At 45.4% G+C, this 20564-nt stretch overlaps 1 protein-coding gene across 2 annotated transcripts in view; it reads left to right on the forward strand.

Annotated features, from left to right (window-relative positions):
* Window positions 1–15387, forward strand: part of MAB21L3 (mab-21 like 3) — a 94291-nt gene extending 78904 nt beyond the window's left edge. For both annotated transcript variants that reach the window (XM_086948293.1, XM_086948292.1), the window contains 2 exons: window positions 9622–9816; window positions 11639–15387. In XM_086948293.1, coding sequence (XP_086804419.1) covers window positions 9622–9816; window positions 11639–11872 — 429 coding nt within the window. In that variant the 3' untranslated portion in view covers window positions 11873–15387. The remainder of the gene's footprint in view (window positions 1–9621; window positions 9817–11638) is intronic.
* Window positions 15388–20564: the final 5177 nt, after the last annotated feature.

The following is a 20564-nucleotide window of genomic DNA, read 5'->3' on the forward strand; positions in this document are numbered from 1 at the left end:
ATACCAATATTTATTTCCCTCTTCTGCTGCCCACAGCACACATGGCCTCACCATTCTCCTCATAGTTACTCCGCTCAATATCCAATTTCACTTTGTCGTTAATCCTTTTCCTCATTGTTGCAGTGGACTTGCATTAGTATATTCACTTTTTTCTCTCTTCCACTTTCTTTTTGTTTCCTGAAAAACTATAACAATTACCCAACAAACTCAAGGATCGCCTCCCTTGTTCATCCTTTTTCTTTATCAGTTCATTTCACTGTCCCTGTCGCTCTTCCGTCTTTCCTCTCACTCCTTCTCTTTTCGTTTTACATGTTCCATAATCTCTCCTAATGTCCCTTCGTCATCTTTCTTCATCCTCTCTTCCTGTCCCTGGCATCGCTCCTTCTCTCACATATTTCCTGAGGTGGGAGCTCGAACCTGAGGTCAGACACCAGTTGGATGATGATGAGCAGGCTGTGTAGTGACATACATTCTGAATTATATTTCTACAATTCACTACTGAAATTTGCAGCTGTGATATTTGCAGCTTTTCCACTTGTACCACTTCCCTTAGAGGGCTGACATTTTACTCACCCTTGTGTCACCTCCCTGAGAGGGGTAAGGTTTTATTTACCTCTTGTGTAACATCTCTGAAAGAGATCAAGTTTATTTACCGTTGTGTCACATCCCTGAGTAGGCTGTTTTATTTATCTTGTGTCAAGTCCCTGAAACATTTGGGGTTTTATTTACCCCTTGTGTCACATTCCTTTTTTTGTATTAGGTATTTCTTATTAAAAGTGAAGGATAGTAAACAGTACAGTAGTTAAGCAAAATATAACAGCTTAAACAGACTACAAAGTTAATAAACTCTATTGAATGAGGAATCCTTTAGGAACATGAAAATATGAAATACAAATCTAGAGGCCAATTAGGATGGCGGACGGACCTGCGTCTGTCCACCACCCCGAGGTGGAGGGACCGTCCGCAGGGGCAGCAGCGGTCCCTCCGTTGGAATTAGGAAGTGACTGCCACCCTGGCGGTCACATCCCGTATATTTAACATTGCCGCGGGTGCTGCTTTAAGCAGCACCCGCCGCAAAGTCAAATATGCATGCTGTGCATTTGCATGCACATAGCGGCAGGCACCGCGCGGTGCCTGCTGCATTGTGCATTCAAATGCAGGGGGGTACCATAGGTACCCCCCATGTGCACCCCCCACCCCCCAACACCCTGGGGGCTTGCAACAGGCCCCCAAAAACAGAAGACCACATGCTTTTCCACGGAAGAAAATCCGCCGTGGAAAAGCATGTTTCCGCCTGCATCGTAATATGGCTGGCGGTGTCTTGCAGACACCGCCACCATATTTGCGTACACCCACCGCGAATCAGCGGCGGACGGACTTGCCGTCCGCCGCTGATCTCAACGCCATCGTTTTCCCTCACCAAGGCGGTGAATCCACATCCTCCAGCCCGGCGGTGGCTTCCGCCGGCCCGGAGCATCCTAATCGACCCCTTAGTGTTAAACGGTATGAACCAATAATGCTTATTTATGTTTTATGTATTTTTCATTAAAACATAGAGAGCGAAAGGGAGAGATTACAAAGAAAAAACAAAAGAGAGAGAAAAAGAAGAAAAACAAAAAGGAAAACCATGAGTTTTAGGTAGGTGACGAGGGTAAATATAGAAAAGTGATAAAAGGTAACCAAAGTAGATCAGATTTAATTTTTTCAGATAGTGCAGAAGACGAAATGGTAGATATTCTATGTTCATCGCAAATAAGGTTCCACCAAACCAAAGTACATATTTTAGAGTTATCTTACCAACAAGTTAGTATAACTTTGAAAGCAAGAGCAATAAAAAGGTCAAGTAAAACAGGTTTTGAAGATAGATAAAGTACCAAGACAAATATTTTGGATCGATAATGGAATATTACATGAGAAAATCAGTAAACATTTTGACCAAATAGCTTTCCAAAAGTCATTGACTTTAGGACAATGATAAAGTAGGTGAGTCAAAATACCATCAGAGGAGAGACATGACCAGCATAAGGGAGAATCAGAGGAATCAATTTTATGAAGGAAAGAGGGAGTAAGAACAGCCTTATTGTTTGCAGAAATTAAAGATTGTGTAATATTGGCAGCTTTTGAGGAACTAAAAATGTTATGCCATAATAGATCCCATTGATGGATAGATAATGATTGATTAGATCTTTCTCCCATGAAAGCTTGATAACGGATTTATAAATTGAAGTGATGGGGGGGACAGAGATTTATATGTGAAGGAAGCTCTGAGGGTGAAATCATTAGCAATATTGTATAACGGTGTCATCAGTTTGAATGGAGTGACGTCTGACATAAAGTTATTGCTTAAAAAAAACGTATTGAAGTACAGGAATTAGTTGATCATATTGTTGGAGGCAGGAATCAGGGAGGCCATACTTCTCCTGCAATTGCGAGAAGGATAAAATGGAGTTTTGAGAGACCAAGTGATACACATAAAAAATACCCTTTTCCTTCCAATGTTCGACTTAAACTGGTTTGTGGCGGAATTTAATATATTTATTGTACTAAATAGAGGATGAAAGGAAGGATTGACAAAAATCAGATCCTTGGGTGAAAAGGTGTGTGTAACAGATAGTGGGAGTACTTTAAAATTGGGTTTTTAGATATGAATGTACAATTGGACAAGAAGATAACATATTGAAAAGAAAATTCATTTAGTAACGAGCATTCAAAAACAATCCATGTTGGTATGGAGAGACATAGTTTTCTTTAGACATTGCATAAAATTGTCAAATTAAAAAGGCGGTATGATATAACTTAAAGTCGGGAAATCGTACACCATCTTCAGTCTTTGGTCAGGTTAGCTTAGACAAAGCAATACAAACAAGTTTGTTATTCCAAAGAAATATAGTACAAATAGAATTGATTTGGGAAAAATAATAATTAGGGATTTTAAAGGGTAACATAGACAGAATAAAAAGAATATGGGGGAAAATCCTCCTTTTAATAGTGTCTAATCTGCCCCACGAGGATAGAGAAGACCAAGAAGATAGTAACATTTGGGGGCATATTAACAAGGAACAGGGAAAATTAACGCTAAGGGTGCTTAGCGTTATTTTTTTTTACGCCTGCTATCGCTGGATAATATCACCTGGTTATCGCTTTATTAAGAGCGCTAACCGCCTAGGCGATAAAAAATCCAGTGATTAGGGCATTTTGGGAGGTTATCGCTCGTAATGTAGCAATAAAACTACAAGGATAGGGATATCCTTGTTGATAGCCCACGGTGGACTTAGCCATGTAATCCACCTCATATTGGATTACATGGTTAAGTCTGAAAATTAGCAGACGTAAAAAAGCAGCGTTAACCATGGTTAGCGCTACTTTTTTTGTCTCTAACAGCGTTAGCGTGAAGCTTGATAATAGTAGAAATGTCGTTTGCGACATTTCTCCTATTATTTTTCTCTGGAACACCCACTTTGCATCTCATTAGAGATGCAAATGGAAGCGTAGTGAAAAAGGGTGCTAACATGCGATTTCGCATGTTAGCACCCTGTTGTTGATAGGGCGATATTTTTATTTCCGCTTCTTTGGCTTTTAAAGCCAAAAAAACAGAAAAAAGCCCTTGTTAATATGCCCCTTGGAGTTTAAGTTTAAAGCTGTAAAATTATGAGCTAGTGTATCAGGTATGGTGGGGGAAAACCAAACCCCCAGGTATTTAATCTTATTTGGACACCATATAAAGTTAGTTTTATCAAACGTATAGCAATAACAAGGAATTTAGCTGTAAAGTCTCGGTTTTAGAAAAATTTAGCTTGTAACCAGAGATATTGGAATATACAACAATCTCTTGTAAAAAAGGATCAAGGGAAGTTGAGAGATTAGAAATGTAGATTAGAATGTCAATAGCATAAGCAGAGAGTTTGATTTCTTGGGAATTGAATTTAAAACCAGTTATATCGGGGTTACATTTAATACGCTTAAGAAAGGGCTCTAAACAGAGAAAAAAGTATCAGAGAGAGGGGACAACCTTGTCTAGTGTCTCTATGTAGCTTAAAATATGGAGAGGAATTACCTTTAACAAACATACAAGCATGTGGTTCAACATATAACAATTTGATAAAAGAAATACATTTATCGCCAAAACAAACAAACCAACGTAGAGTAAAAAACATAAATTGTCAACTTACACGATTAAAAGCTTTTTCAGCAACAAGCGACAAGGCTGCTAGGGGAGAGGAATATTTTGTTCTCATGGGCAAGAATGTTGGAGAACCTTCTGGAATTATCATATGCAGGCCTGCCCTTAATAAAACCAGTCTGGTCAGGTTTAATGAGAAGGGGGATGATGTTCTCCAAACGAGATGCCAACATTTTTGCAAACATTTTACAATCTTAATTGATTAGTGAAATGTGACGGAAATTTTTGCAAAGAGTAGGTCTTTATTTGAATTGGGGATAATGACAATAAGGGCTTCCAGAAAAGAACCTATGGCTTCAGAGCTAGACAAAAAAAGAGTTAAAAAGTTCAAGTAATTTGGTAGTAAACATAGAGGAAAAGAATGAGAGAAGTTCGACGGAAAAAAACGTCAGGGCCAGGATCCTTAGCTTATGTTAATGACTTAAGAGCATCAGAAACATCTTTTTCAAGGGGTAATAGAATATCAGGAATTGAGGAGTTGGGGAGTCCCTGGAAAAAAGATTTGATATCACATTCAGATGGGGTTGTGTCTTCTGTATATAATAGTGCATAATAGGATTGAAAGGCGTTTATAATATCAGAGTCAGAGGACAGCATCTTGTAACTATGTTGAAAACAAATAGGACCTATAGTTTTTCTTTCCAATTTGATTTTTAAATATTTGTCTAACATCTTACCCGCCCTATTTTGACCTCCATGGTATTTGGACTTAATTTTCAGGAGGGCATTACAAGCGTCGACTGTAGCAATCTTATTCAAGGCAGACTTGGTTTTAATCAGATACTGTAAACTCGAGGAGGATTTGGGAGGTGAAGTAGGTGTGCTCGTGAGCTTTCTGTCAGAGAAGGCAATTTTGAAAGCCCTAAAGGAAACCTTAAAAGTTATTTTGAACAGAGGTATCTTTAGACTGATTAATTTGAAAGCAATAATCATTAATAAAAGAGGTCGCTTCCAAAATAAAGGTTTGGTCTGACAACAAAGTATTATTAAAATGCCAACAGCCCTGTTTAGAGGTGTTCAAGTCAAGTCAAGTCAAGTTTAAATTTGTATAGCGCACTACTCACCCAGAGGGTCTCAAGGCGCTTGAGGGAGGGGGGGAACTTTACTTATCGAATATCCAAGTTTTTAGTTGTTTTCTGAAGGAGAGGTGGTTCTGTGTAAGGCGGAGGTGGGTGGGGAGAGAATTCCAGGTCTTGGCCGCTAAGTAGGAGAAGGATCTTACTCCCATGGTGGATCTTTGGATGCGTGGAATTGCGGCGAGGGCTTGATTGGACGATCGTAGTTGGCGGGTGGGGGTGTAAAAGGACAGGCGCGTGTTGAGGTAATCGGGTCCTAGGTCGTAGAGGGCTTTGTGTGCGTGGGTGAGGAGACGGAACGTTATTCTCTTGTTGACTGGGAGCCAGTGGAGGTCTTTCAGGTGACTGGAAATGTGAGTCGACAGATCTTCTTGGATTTCTTAAGGTCATCATTAAACCAGGGGGCTTTTTTGCTGCCTTGCTTGTTCGGGTGGTCTATAGATGAGGGTGCCTCTGAGTGTGGTCTTAGGGTCGGTGTGAATCTGGAAGTGAAGGTGTTCGGCGGTTGTGAGGTTGTCATCGGAACTGGTCGTGATGCGGATGATGTTCTTATGGACGATGGCGATGCCTCCTCCTGTTTGGTTGATGCGGTCCTTTCGGATGATCTTGTAGCCGTCCGGGATGGCTATGGCGATGTCGGGCATTGATGAGGCGTTCATCCAGGTTTCTGTAAGAAAGGCGACGTCCGGCAATGTGGTGTCGAGTAGGTTCCAAAGTTCAATGGCGTGTCTGTGGACCGAGTGGGTGTTGAGCAGGATGCACTTCAGGTGGTTAGTGTCGGAGCTCTGTTTGGAGTCTATGGATTTGGTGTGTGTCCTGATGCAGTCGAACTTGCAGGAGTGGCAGGTGAAGGGTCCATGGGTGTGTCCTGGGGCGGCTTGGTAGCAGTTTGGGAGTCGGCCGGGGTTAAGTGCTGAGAGGGTTTCGGCGTCGTACGTTATGCGGGTGGAGTGGATTTTGCGGGGGCCAGGTGGTCTGGCGCTGGGTGCGGTCCAGGCGCGGACGGGCGTAGACGGGCTTACCTTTGGCGCACCTTTGGCGCGCATAGGGCGCGTCCGCTGCGCGTGAACGCTGCGCTCAAAAGCATCTGTCATAAGTATATAGTGGAGGGGGGTGGAGCGAGGGAGAAGCAGCTGTGAGGCGGGAGCGGGGTGGAGCGACGGGCTGGGAGTCACAACAACAAAATGGCATAACAAACAAAAAGCGAAACAGGACGAGATTGGGGCACAACCGGAATAACGCTATGATCTGGGCAGTGTTACCGGCACAATCAGGCACAAATAATGTTACAGGCAATGCGAGCAGTGCTCAATTAATAATTAGCAGCAATATTTCACATATATCAGGGTTACAAGTTTTCCATACATCAAAGAGTAGACGAGAGAGAACTGGTCTAACCAATCATTAAACTGACAGGCAAGAATGATATTGGGATTAGAAATAGAGGAAAGTTTCAATTTAATGTTATGCCAAAATTCAAGGTCAGATTTAACAGGGCCATAAATATTGAGAAATGTGACTTGCTTTTGAAATATAATAGTGTCAACCAAACCCCATTGTCCATTTGTATCACATTCAGTTTATAAAATGTGAATATTTAAGACCTGGCTTTTACCCAGAGTGTAGCCGGCAGATCAGCTCCTTGCAGCTCACTCTCCTACTTATTACTGTGTTTCAGCGCCAGGATGGCCGTAGGGTTACAGTGTGCTCTATAAATGTGAAATACATACATACATACATACATACATACATACATACATACATACATACATACATACATACATACTTGTGGAATAGAATGGCCACACCACCTTTACGATTAACAGCAGGAGAAAAAAGAACTTGATTAACCCACTGATGCTTATGTTTAAGTGATTCAACATCATTACAATGTGTTTCCTGTTAAAAAGCAACTTGTGTATTAAGTTTAAATAGATGAGAAAATACCTTTTGACTCTTCACGGGATGACCCAGACCATGGACAACGCGACAACATTAAACATGTTGTGGGTGAAGGAAAGTATGTAGGAACAAACCCAATGGGCTACAAGACCAATTAAAAAGACACTATTTAACAACCATAAAATAATATGCGCAGATAGTTATTAGAGGAACAAAAAAACAAACAAAGAAAACACTCATGTAAGAATGACAATAGTGAGAAGGAGGGATAAGAAAGAACAAAGTCAAGTAAGAGAGAGAGATGGATGAGGGGAAAGAAATAAGAAAGAGAGAAATGAAAGATAGATCTAGGATGAAGATCTAGATCTGAATTGAGACGGTACAAAGGTAATCTAAGGGCATGTTTACAACGAGAGCAAGAACGACAACAGATAAGAAAACTAAAAAAAAGAAAAAAAATGTACAGCAAGTAGCCTCAGACTAAGGGGAAACATAGAGGCTAATGAGTAAGGTAAGACATATCATGCGAAAAAATTAAGACTATCAGTATCATACAAGGAAAAAGAAAGAGAAAATACAAGAAAGAAAATATAAAAAGGAGATTAGTCATAGACATAAAGAAATACATAATTGTAGCAGAAGTCAAAACAAACTGAGAGAACTTAAGTATATTTGAAAGTATCAAGCATTACTCTCCATGTTATGATTTGTAATACTGCGCAGAAGAGTTCTCAGTTTAGCCGGGTCATCAAAAGAATGTGAGGTGCCTTCATGGGTGATTTTACAAAGATATGGATGTAGAATGCCATATCGAATGTTCAAGTGTCTCATCTGGAGACGAACAGCAAGGAATTCTTTTCGACGAGCATTAGAAACATCCTGTGACATAAAAAGGTTGTGGCCAGACCAAATAAGACGACACTTAACTTTAACAGCCTTTCGGACATGCATCATGGCAGTAAATTCCAAAAAGAGCATTATGGTGCCACGTGGTTTAATTGAATGTGATGATGGCGCAAACGATGTGCATGCTGAATGTTGAGAGGCGGTGAAGATTGAAGATCCAGAAGAAATTTCTAGAAGGTCAGAAGGTCAGAGCCCACAATGTTCTCAAGACCGTAATGATGAAGATTGTTCAGTCTATTTGGATTTTCGAGGTCTTTAGTGTGTAGTTTAAGCTTTTGGATTTCTTGTTCGAACATAGGTATCTTGATAGCTAAATCTTGAAAATCCCTTAAACGTTGTTCTAACTCTGACATCTTCCCCTCCATAACAATCCATTGATCCTCAATTTGTTGCAATTTTTCATTAGTTGTGCGCATAAATGGTTGAAAACCACATACCTCATCTAAGATAGAGTCTAAGACAGGATTCTGGGAGGATAAAATAGGAGAAGGAGGGTCGTTCTTCTCTCTCTTTGATTTTGTTCCTGAGGAAGACGGTTTGGAAGATATATGCAAATCGCTGGCTATCTTGCTATAGTGAGTTGGATGCCGCGTAAGGATTTGAGAGGAGCAAATCCGGCCCATACACTAGAGAGGAGATTGACAGCTCAGTGTTGACATGCTTGTCAAGAGCTCCTAGGCATCACAGAGAAGGACCAAAGTAAACTTCCACCAATAGGAACATGGAAGAACCAGACCCAGGCTGCAAATAGACAAAGTCACTAGTAAGCAGACATGTAATGGAATTACTCCTTCACTGAGGAGACATCAAACGGTTAGAGGGCGCCAAATCACCACTGCATTAGCCAGAACAAAACTGTGTATGAAAAAACTCTAGTTCAGCGATGCAAAAAAACAGTCAAAGTGAAGGAGCAGGAAAATAATATATATATACTAAATTAAGGCAAGCAACGCGACCTAAAATGGCAGCCGCTTGCATCTAGATGAGAAGAGTCACAGCTGCGGCACACAGGTCACAGACTGCAACTACATGTTGCAAAACCGCATACAGACTCACCACCTATGATGCGGAGCCGAGGACTGCATCCAGAATTAGCAGGTACAGTATTGCAGAGGCCACAGAAACGAAAAAGCTCAGCATCTGTTCCGGAGCTCAAAATAACGCTGCTATCTTGCGCTGGCATCAAAGCCATGCCCCTCTTGTGTCACATTCCTGAGATGGCTGAGGTTTTATTTACTCCTTATGCCAATTCCTTGAGAGGGCTGAGGTTTTATTTGCCCCTGTGTTACATCCCTGAGAGGGCTAAGGTTTTTTTACCCCTTGTTTGAAGTCCCTGAGAGGTCTGAGGCTTTATTTACCCTCATGTCACATCCTTGAGAAGGTTGAGGTTTTATTTATCCAGTGTCATGTCCCTGAAATATTTGAGGTTTTATTTACCACTTGTGTCACTTCCTGAGAGGGCTGAGTTTTTTTTACCCTTTTGTCACATCCCTGAGAGAGCTCAGGTTTTATTTACTCCTTATCCTCTCAATGGTGACCTTTCTCTCCTCCCTGCAGTCCTTCGGCTTTAACCTGATGGCCCGCTCCAACTACCACTGGCAGCTGTCCTTCATGCGGGCAGAGCGGGTGCTCTTGGAGGGCATCGATGAGGATGGGGGCTGTCGGCTCAAGTGCTTCCGGGTCATTCGCCAGCTGAAGGAGGACTTCTGGTGCCCTGGCTGCAAGCCGGTCATCACTGCCTATCACATCCAGGTGAGTGGGAGGCACTGGAATTCAGGGCATGTGGGTACCAGGGATGTGTGCGGGGGCGGGGAGCTAAGGGAGCACTCAAAGCACCTGTTTGTACTACAGGGGGTTAATCCGAATCACATGTTTGATATTGCCCAGCTTTGTACCTGCTAAATGGTCCCTAATCGGCGGTGTTGATTTGGACCAGTGTCTCACCTGCTGGCTGGACTCCACTGTCACGTGTGACATTGTACTCGTACCATACCTGTCATCTGACAGCTCACATGTAGTTAACTCATTACCATGAAAGCCCTCATGGACACTGTCCCATTCTGTGTATACCGGCACCTGTCTAGACCCCATCACCTGGGTCAGAAGAAGTCACCGTAAAACTAAGTTGTTAAAGTAATTGTAACCATTTATATTTACATTACCTTGCACAAACATTGAAATTCAAGTTCACCACTAAACCAATCAAATTCAACAGTTAAAAAGCCAGGTGAGTGACGACTGGATGGCGCGCTCCAAACCACAACAGAAAAAGAGGTGCCTGTACCAGGAGGTGAGTGCCCACAACTTCTTGAATAGAATGCCCACAACCAGACCCTCTACAGGATACAGACAGACACAAGGGCTCATCACACGTGGAAATCCTGTGGCCCTCCGTGACAGGGACCCTTAACTCTGGACATATTGTTGCAGCCTGCAGACCCCCTTAGATGAAAGAGGCTGAAGCAGCCTCTGCTGCTTGGTTTCATAACTCCTCTAGGGGAAATCACCACACACAAACAGCCATCTCCCTCGCTTGCCCCTGTTTGTTCCTGTGTGTAGCGCTGGAGGTGAAGTGCGCTGCCATGGGTCATAGGGAAGGGCAGGAATGCGCTGCATTTATCAAATATGGTGCATCTTTGTCCGTTCCACCTGCACTTGTGCTGTTTCAGCAGCCTAGCGCCATCGCATGCTCCCTTGCACCGTGCTGCAAGGGAGCCCGTGAGGTTTATAAAGGTTTTTGTGCGGAAGGGGCCCCTTCCTGCACAAAAACAATCCATAGAGGCGTTTTCCTTTTTCCATGTGTGCTGCAGGATCCAGTTCAAATAGAGGGAGAAAAGCGGAGACATAGAGTGACTTCTCCTCTTTATGCCTCTCTGGGAGGCGCATCTTTTCGGTGGATTCCCAGGTCACCAGAGTTTGTAAATCTGGGAATCTCTAAAAAATATGAGATTTGCGTCGGACCACCCAGCGCAACGCCCATGGAACGTCTCCCTTGCATGGAGTAAGGCAGCGCAGTGATTTGCGCTGCGTTGCATCACTCCATATTTGTGAAGCCATTCAAATCCATGCAAAGTGGCATTGCGCGGCTTCATAAATATGCCTGAGAAGTTTGTGCCGTTCATGTACCACGTTGCGTGGTGCAAGCATGACACAGAGCCCTGATAAATATGCCCTCAAAGGTTTGAAAATGTCAGCATCCTAGAGAGCAAGGCTAGTGGGCTTGATTCCACCCTGTCGTTTCCTACACCCAGTCATCCATTTCATGTCCCCCGGGAGGATTCTGTGTCTTAGATGGATGTGGCCCCTAGATCCCGAGCAGGCCAAGCTCGCCTGTGCAGCTGCACCGCTCCGCCTCCTGCCTGTTTATCTGACTGCTTTCTCCTGCTTTCGTTGGCTGGATCAGGCTGACCCTACCAACTCATTCCAAGAGCGCGGGTGACATTGAACTAGCCCAATAGCTGCGAGACGGCCATCGTGTGTTGTACAGTATGAGCATCTTAAACCGAGAGGAGCAGATTCACCCCCCCCCCCCCCTCCACAACCCTAAAATCTTTTTCCTTCTTCTCTCCTGCAGACGCTGCTGCTTTGGTCCTGCGAGAAGTACCCACGAGCAAAGGACTGGAAAAACTTCAAGAAGTGCTTCCTGCGCTTGTTCATGAAGCTGCGCAAGTGTGTGAGCCAACACTTCCTGAAGCACTACTTTGTCCGGGGCACCAACTTGCTGAAGTACACAAACACCACAGACTTGGACCACATGGTCCTCAAGATGAACGAATTCATAAAGAACCCCGCAAAATACATCCGATGAGTGTCATCAGGTCCACTCCTTCGAATATTTAAAATATTGCTGCGACAACATCACTGTGACTGGGGCCAGTTAGTCTATCCACGCTGCCAGCCGGTGGGACCCCATGCTGCTGCTGACCTCTAGAGTTCCGTACCATGGCCATCAGCACCATTACTATAACATCATTAGACCGTACACACTGAAATCTAACATTACAGATTCTAAAAAGTGACACCCAAAACTTCAGTGTTGCTACCTCAGATTTGTACCTTATGTGACGAGAGGCGGCGGCAAACTCAACACGACTCGACACTGCCAACCTTCAGAAGATGGTACCACACTCAAAGATGGCAATGCTAGGTCTTTAGATCTACCTATTGAGATCTTAAAACTCCACCACACCGTGCCACAAATGTCAGTACAATCACCTCCCTCTTAAACTGTGCTCCACTGAAAAGCCATCATCATTTATAGATTCAGTTATAGAGTATCAACATCTCCAACATTAGATTATAACTCTTAGTCGCCCATGAAGACTCCAGACCTAGAACATCAGACTATCAGTAAGAAACACAGCAAGAAACACAGCCAGCAGCTACTCCTGCAAAGTACAATCACTTTCAACCTGGCTAACACTACAGATCTCAAAAATAGAACATTAAAAATATCACTACCCCTATGTCAGGACTTATGCTCAAACTACTCAGAGGAAAAGTCCACCATTACAGATGCAAGAGGTGTGGTCCGATCACCTCCATTTATAAGTCATGACTGCTGAGCCAACATCCTACCTCCACCAACAGCCTAACACCCCCAACAGTATACCACCCCTAAACAGCCTACCACTGCCAACAGCTTACTATCCCCCAACAGTCTACCACCTCCAACACTCTACCACCTCCAACAGCCTAGCACTGGCAACAGCCTACCACAGCCAACAACCTACCACTGCCAACAGCCTACCACCACAGATTCTCAAAAGAACAGTATGATCACCTCTAATGACTGCTGATATAACAGCACACCATCCCCAACAGCCTACCACCACAGATTCTCAAAACAACAGTATGACCATGTCTAATGACTCCTGAGCCAACGGACTACCACCGCCAACAGCCTACCACTGCAGATTCTCAAAACATCGGTATGATCACCTCTAATGTCTGCTGAGCCATGGACTGTAACTACAGACCCCAAAAACATATGATCACAAATCTTAGTTCAGTGATGTTAGGCCTGATGCTCTATCTACTGACTAGCTGCAGTCACCACTGTAGACACCAGACTCGCCGTGCAGTCACAATACTGAAGATCGAGGGACTGCAGTACAACCATCTCTAGCCTTAACCTTCGACTTCTGAACAACTCTCAACTACCGCAGATCCTTGTAACATTACAACATTATGCTTTCCGTAGTGGACCAATGGACACCACTGCAGACCCACAAATAATGCCACCCTGAACCTCAGCGTACTCACAACAGGTCTAAAGTTATGTCTTCTGAGAGCCTACATGAGTGCAGACCCAGGGCTTTATGTGTCGTAGCACCAGACCATATGCTTCATCTCCTGAAAGCCAACCATCCACCAGTGCAAGCCCTAAAACATTCAGACAATTAGAAGAAACTTGAAGTTTTGTCTGCTGTTGAACAACCTCCCAAAATTACATCAAATAAATATGACCACTTCAAACCTTTTACTGAGAGGACCCGCTGTCCACCATTGCAGACCTCCAAACATGCATTCAAGAGCTTCGGAAGGACCAAGTGCAACACTAAGTTTTGTCACTGGGAACCAGACAGAACCAGAAGATGTAACTCCAGAAACCGCTGCATGGCACGAACAGACTTTAAACTAGATCTCTCAGAAGCCAATGGTCAAGCGCTCAGCGTCTAGGAATCAAAGTATTATTAACATGAACCTTGAACTGTATGTACTGAGCCACAGCCCCCTACACACAAACCAAGAGAAAGACAGCTTGACCACTGCCGACCTCATGGTCTTAGCAGCCGAGGCTACTTGAAACCTCTACAAAAGAACAATCCACTGCTGCAGGCCCAACCCTCAAGGCGACCAGTGCAAACTAGAAACACTGAGTGATAAATGACTCTCTCATTGGACGTTCAACACGACCCCTTCAGACCTCAGGCAGCATTGCCTGAAAGAGTCAACAACCACCTCTTGTAGACGCAAGTGCCACAGCAGATCTTCAATGGTGACCACCTGAGGCAAGGTCATTATGGACAAAGCCTCCAGTCCTGAACTTCTCATCCACAAATCATTGATTTGAGGCAGGTTACTCTAATTAGTTCAATGAAAAAAAGCAAGGCTACATCACCCATAATGGGTTTCCTGGGCAGGAAAGAGCGTCTGTAGTGAGCTGAAGGGAAGCGACCACCCCAGCACCTTCAGCTCTGTCAGCTGAACAGTCGCCTCTCCAAGACTACAAACCTTGAAATTGGATCTTAAATGACCTCAGAGTGACCCCTTCACACAGAGCCAACAGCTTCACAAGTGCAAACTCTACCTGCTTACCAACAGGTGATCACCGTCACCACGTTAGACGTTGCATGATATCTACCTTAGAGCTGTCTGCTTTGTTAGTGCACCAAGAGAGTGGAGGTAAATCTTGCGACCAAAGGTGTAGCGCAACAGTCGAAACCAGTAGTGCATCATGTTGGCATATTCACATTACAAAGTTCTATTTCATGTACTCCAGTGTTTTAAAGCGATTAATTTTCGAATCACTGGATTTTTAGTAAAATTTCAAAGTTGAATTAGAGTCCAGACCTCAGGGTTTCATGGTCAGACACATAGCCATCAGACCCCGCCCACTGCTTTGCGCTATAGCGCCTTGGGACATTTCAAAGTGAAATTCGGGTATTGACGTCAGATGCCACCAGCCTTTTGGGACATGAGCAGTTTGTCCTTCCCCAAGACAGATGATGAACTCTTGGTGTGTACACTATAACAAACCCATGAATTGTGCCCACCTTTATGTACAATATTTATTCAAAGGTTTGTTCACCATCTCAAGGAGATGGATTTTACTTCCTCCTATAACAGATCTACTAGTGTTCACCAGCCTGGAGCATCTGTGATATGAAGGTGCCTTTATCAGAAGTAACTGATATGTGTTTTCACTCAAAGCCCTCACATAATGTACCAGTGACCTTTGTATGTGTCAAAGTTCAATGCTGACTATATGACCGCTATAATATCTCCTCAAAGGTGTGTAAGTTTAGGGCAAGTCTAGGAATTAAGAAGTCTTATGATGACCTCACCCGCATGTCTTTCCATGCGTGCCCCTTGACTTTCTGTCCGGTACATGCATACACCCATGTGTTCAAATGATTGAGTAATAGGTGTTTTTACTTGTACTCATTTTCAAGGTTTCTAGCGAGTCCATCAGGTTTTGCACTCATCTTTTTATAGAGACAAAGTCAGTTGGATTTTCCAAGTCGCTCAGCAGTTGCACTTGGCACCATATAATATGGAGAGCAGATTATTATGTATATTTTTATTTCAATTATAGATTATTAAGCTTCCTACATAAAAACACATGCATTTTGTCTTTCAATTCATCATTTTATAAAGTTTTACAAAAAGTATTAAAAGTCCTAAAAGAATTGTGTGTCAGTTAAGTACAGGTCGATCTCAAGAATTTATAAATAATAGAATTGAAGAGCCCTCCAATGATCAACAGACATTGGACCAGAGAACTAAACCAACATGACTTCATGGATTGACCGCATGTTCAACAGGATGAAGAAGATCACGCACATGGGTAACGCCACAACTGAGACCCCGGTAACCAGAGAACCCTTGTCCGATTCACTAGCATTCGACTGACCATCAAGCCTCGGACCATGCTTGACCTGTCGTGATTCGATTACCATGATGTGCACTCACCTCCCAAAAAACTCATTGCCAGGCTCAAAAGGCTTCAGAACCCAGTAGCCAGAGTGTGTCTTCTTTTCTCTTCTCGACACTCGTCAAACCTGTGATTAAAGCACTCTACGGGATCCCGGTCAGTGACAAAATCAAACTGAAGGACTTCAGCAACATTCAAAAAGCACAAAGGGCAAGATGCCCTGCCTTCCTGTAGGAACTGGCCACTCGATACACCCCAATGAGAGTCACTCACTCCTTGTCTGCCAGTAGGAACAGCCAAGGACCATTCACAAGAGCGAAACATGCAAGATCGCGAGGTGTACAAGAACGTGGTAGTCCACCCCAACCTGAGATCCGAACATAATAACTTGGGGTTTAGGAACCCTTTGAAACTGATGCATTCAAACTTTCCTGTAGCAATAGTCCGATTAGAAGGAGGGTCACAGTCACGTGTCTTCAGACAGGTTTCCTTAACTGTAATTGTGGGTTCTAACCTGCTGAAATTGCCTGGCTGTATGTTTTGTTACCTTCTGCCAGGAAATGCCAAGGCTAAACAAACACAAAGACAGTGTAATGCACTCTGAAGATGCCAAGAGTACAAAGAAAGTGTAACACACTCCAGAGATATCAATCAATCAATCAATCAATCAATCAATCAACCAATCAATCAATCAATCAGGGGAATTGTAAGTGTGCTACTCACCTGTGAGGGTCTCAAGGTGCTAAGAAGCGGTGGTGGAGGGGGGAGTGCAGCTCCGTTCAGTCGCAGAGCCAGGTCTTGAGTGTCTTCCTGAAGATGTTCAGTTCAGGAAGATACCAAGGGTAAATAGAGACGAACAAAGTGTAATGCACTCCAGGGATGCCAAGAGAAAATAAAGACAAACAAAGTGTAACGCACTCCAGAGACGCCAATCTATACTAGTCAAGTCAAGTCAAGTCATAAAATTTGTATAGCGCACTACATACCCAGAGGGTTTCAAGGCGCTTAGGAAGGGGAGGAGGATTATTTGTCAAATATCCACGTTTTAAGCTGCTTTCTGAACGCTAGGTGGTTCTGGGTGAGGCGAAGGTAAGTGGGGAGTGAGTTCCATGTTTTAGCAGCCAGGTAAGAGAAGGATCTGCCTCCCATGGTGGTCTTGTTGATGCGAGGTACAGTGGCGAGGGCTTGGCTGGAAGAACGTAGTTGGCGGGAGGGGGTGTAGAAGGACAGTCGAGAGTTGAGGCAATCTGGTCCGATGTCGTAGAGCGATTTGTGTGCGTGGGTAAGCAGTCGGAAAGTGATCCTCTTATTGACGGGTAGCCAGTGGAGGTCTTTAAGGTGACCAGAGATGTGTTCGTTGCGTGGGATGTCTAATATGAGCCTGGCTGAGGCGTTTTGGATTCGTTGGAGTTTCTTCTGGAGTTTTGCGGTAGTACCCGCGTAGAGGGTGTTTCCGTAGTCTAGTCGGCTCGTGACCAGAGCGTGGGTGACTGTTTTTCTTGTTTCGGAGGGGATCCAGCGAAATGTTTTTCTGAGCATGCGAAGAATGTTGAAGCAGGAAGAGGATACGGCGCTGAATTGTCTGTTCATTGAGAGTGAAGAATCCAGGATGACTCCAAGGTTCCGAGCGTGGTCTGTCGGGATGGGTGCTTTTCCGAGGGCTTCCGGCCACCAGGAGTCGTCCCATGCAGAGGGGGATGTACCTAAGATGAGGACTTCTGTTTTGTCTGAGTTCAGTTTCAGACGGCTTTGTTTCATCCATTCGGCAACTTCTTTCATTCCTTCGTGTAGGTTAGTTTTGGCGGTGCTGGGGTCATTGGTGAGAGACAGGATCAGTTGAGTGTCGTCCGCGTAAGAGATGATGTTGAGGTTGTGTTGGCGTGCGATGGCCGCGAGGGGGCTCATGTATACGTTGAAGAGGGTGGGACTGAGTGAGGATCCTTGAGGTACGCCGCAGATGACTTCAGAGGCCTCGGACTTGAATGGAGGAAGGCGGACTCTCTGGGTTCTTCCGGTGAGGAACGAGGTGATCCATTCAAGTGCTTTTCCTTGGATTCCGATGTTATTGAGGCGTTGTAGAAGGGTGCTGTGGCAGACTGTATCGAATGCTGCAGAGAGGTCGAGGAGGATGAGGGCGACTGTGTCACCATTGTCCAGTAGAGTTCGAATGTCGTCTGTTGCTGCGATGAGGGCGGTCTCAGTGCTGTGTTTTGCTCGGAAGCCAGATTGTGAGGGGTCGAGGGATTTGTTGGCTTCGAGGAAGGCGGCGAGCTGGTTGTTGACGGCTTTCTCGATGACTTTGGCCGGGAATGGAAGAAGCGAGATGGGGCGGTAATTTTTGAGTTCGGTGGGGTCCGCTGTTGGTTTTTTCAGAAGGGCGGTGAGTTCAGCGTGTTTCCAGTCTTCTGGGAAGGTAGCGGAGTTGAAGGAGCAGTTGATGACGTCTCGGAGGTGCGGTGCTATGACGGAGTCTGCTTTGTTGAAGATGTGGTGAGGGCATGGGTCTGTGGGGGATCCTGAGTGGATGGAATTCATCAGGCGGATGGTGTCCTCAGTGGAGATTGGGTATCAGGCGTTAAGGGTGTTCACGGGGGGAAGATGGTCAGAAGATGGTGGGGTGGGTTGGTTTCCGGGTTGGTTGTCAAAGCTGTTGTGGATGTCTGCAATCTTGTTGTGGAAAAAAGAGGCTAGGGAGTCGCAGAGGGTTTGAGAGGGGGTGATGTCGTTGGAGTTGGCCGATGGATTGGAGAATTCCTTGACGATGTTGAAAAGTTCCTTGCTGTTGTGGGCGTTGTTGTCGAGTCGATCCTTGAATGCTGTTTTCTTGGCTTTCCGGATCAGTTGGTGGTGAGTGCGGGTGGCGCTTTTGAAGGCGTCCTTGGTGCTGGTGGTTGGGTCTTTTTTCCAGGCCTTTTCAAGGGAGCGGCAGAGTTTCTTGGACTTCTTGAGATCATCGTTGAACCATGAGGCTTTCTTGTTGCCAAGTTTGCTTTGACGTTTTTTCAGTGGTGCTAAGGTGTCGGCGGTGTTGGATAACCATAGGGTGAGGTTGGTGGCGGCTTCGTTGGCGTTAGAAGAGAGGGCTGGGGAGTTTCGAAGGAGCGATGCGGAGATTTGGTCCGTGGTGATTTTGTTCCAGTTTCTTCGCAGGGTAGGTTGGGAGTGATTGATGGGTTTCGGCTTGTTGTAGGTGAAGTGAACGCAGCTGTGGTCGGTCCAGAGGAGATCCGTAGTGTGGCTGAAGGAGATATGATTGCTGGATGTGAAGATGGGGTCGAGAGTGTGACCTGCGATGTGGGTGGGGGAAGTGACTAGTTGATTAAGTCCGAGGTTGGCGAGGTTGTCCACGAGGGTGGCGGTGTTGTGGTCGTTTATCTTTTCAAGGTGAAAGTTGAGGTCTCCCAGAAGAATATAGTCTTTGGAGGGGAGCGCGTGTGGAGAGATGAAGTCCGTGATGTCTTCACTGAATTTTGCGCGGGGTCCTGGTGGTCTGTAGAGGAGGGTGCCTCTGAATGTGGTCTTGGGGTCGATGTGGATCTGGAAGTGAAGGTGTTCGGAGTTGGCGAGGTTGGCGTCAGAGCTGGTTGAGATGCGGATAGATTTCTTATGGACGATAGCGATTCCTCCTCCTGTGTGGCTGGTACGGTCTTTGCGGGTGATCTTATAGTCTTCAGGGATGGCAATGGTGATGTCTGGTGCGGAGGAAGCATTCATCCATGTTTCCGTAAGGAAGGCGATGTCCGGAGAAATGGTGTCTAGTAGATTCCATAGGTCAATGGCGTGCCTGTGGACCGAACGGGTGTTGAGAAGGATGCATTGTAGGTGGTTGGGGTCGGGAATCTGTGGTGTGGTTGTAGCGGAGATGTTGTCGGTGCCGCTGAATTTGCAGGAGTAGCAGGAGAAAGGTCCATGGGTGTGTCCAGGAGCGGCTTGGACGCAGTTGGGGGCGCGACCGGGGTTAAGGGCTAGGAGGGTGGCGGCATCGTAGGTAATGCGGGAGGGCTGGGTAGCGCGAGGGGCAGGGGGTCTGGCGCTGGGCGCGGTCCAGGTGCGGACGGGCGTAGACGGGCTTACCTTTGGCGCACCTTCGGCGCGGGTTGGGCGCGAACGCTGCGCGTGGACGCTGCGCGCGGGAGCTACTGTCATATATGGATAGTGGAGGGGGAGGGGCGAGGGCGGCTCAGCTGGGAGGCGTGGCGGGCTCAGGGGAACACAACAACAGCAGGATCAAAATGGAGGGGAGGTCAGAGCAGGACGCCGGGGGAAATCACACACAACAATGCAATGTAATGCAAGCAAAGCAATGTAAGCGCTGTGGAATAATAGCGCTATGAAATTACGAAGCTTACTAAAAATGGCGCTATGCAAATATCAGAACTTGGTTACAATGCAGCAATACGATACCACGCTGTAAGGAGCAGCGAGGGGAGCGATCACTCAAGGCGGAAGCGGCGAGTGAATCACAGCGCTGCGAGGTTTGGGGAATGCTTTTGAATGCTTGTGGGAGGGCGGCTCAACTGGGAGGCGTGGCGGGCTCAGGGGAACCCAACAACAGCAGGATCAAAATGGAGGGGAGGTCAGAGCAGGGCGCCGGGGGAAATCACACACAACAATGCAATGTAATGCAAGCAAAGCAATGTAAGCGCTGTGGAATAATAGCGCTATGAAATTACGAAGCTTACTAAAAATGGCGCTATGCAAATATCAGAACTTGGTTACAATGCAGCAATACGATACCACGCTGTAAGGAGCAGCGAGGGGAGCGATCACTCAAGGCGGAAGCGGTGAGAACTGGGAACCTTTGAGGCGGGTAAACTCGGGAACCACAGCGCCAATCCAA

The sequence above is a fragment of the Lissotriton vulgaris genome, unplaced genomic scaffold (assembly GCF_964263255.1).
Source record: "Lissotriton vulgaris unplaced genomic scaffold, aLisVul1.2 SCAFFOLD_655, whole genome shotgun sequence".
NCBI classification, from domain to species: Eukaryota; Metazoa; Chordata; class Amphibia; order Caudata; family Salamandridae; genus Lissotriton; species Lissotriton vulgaris.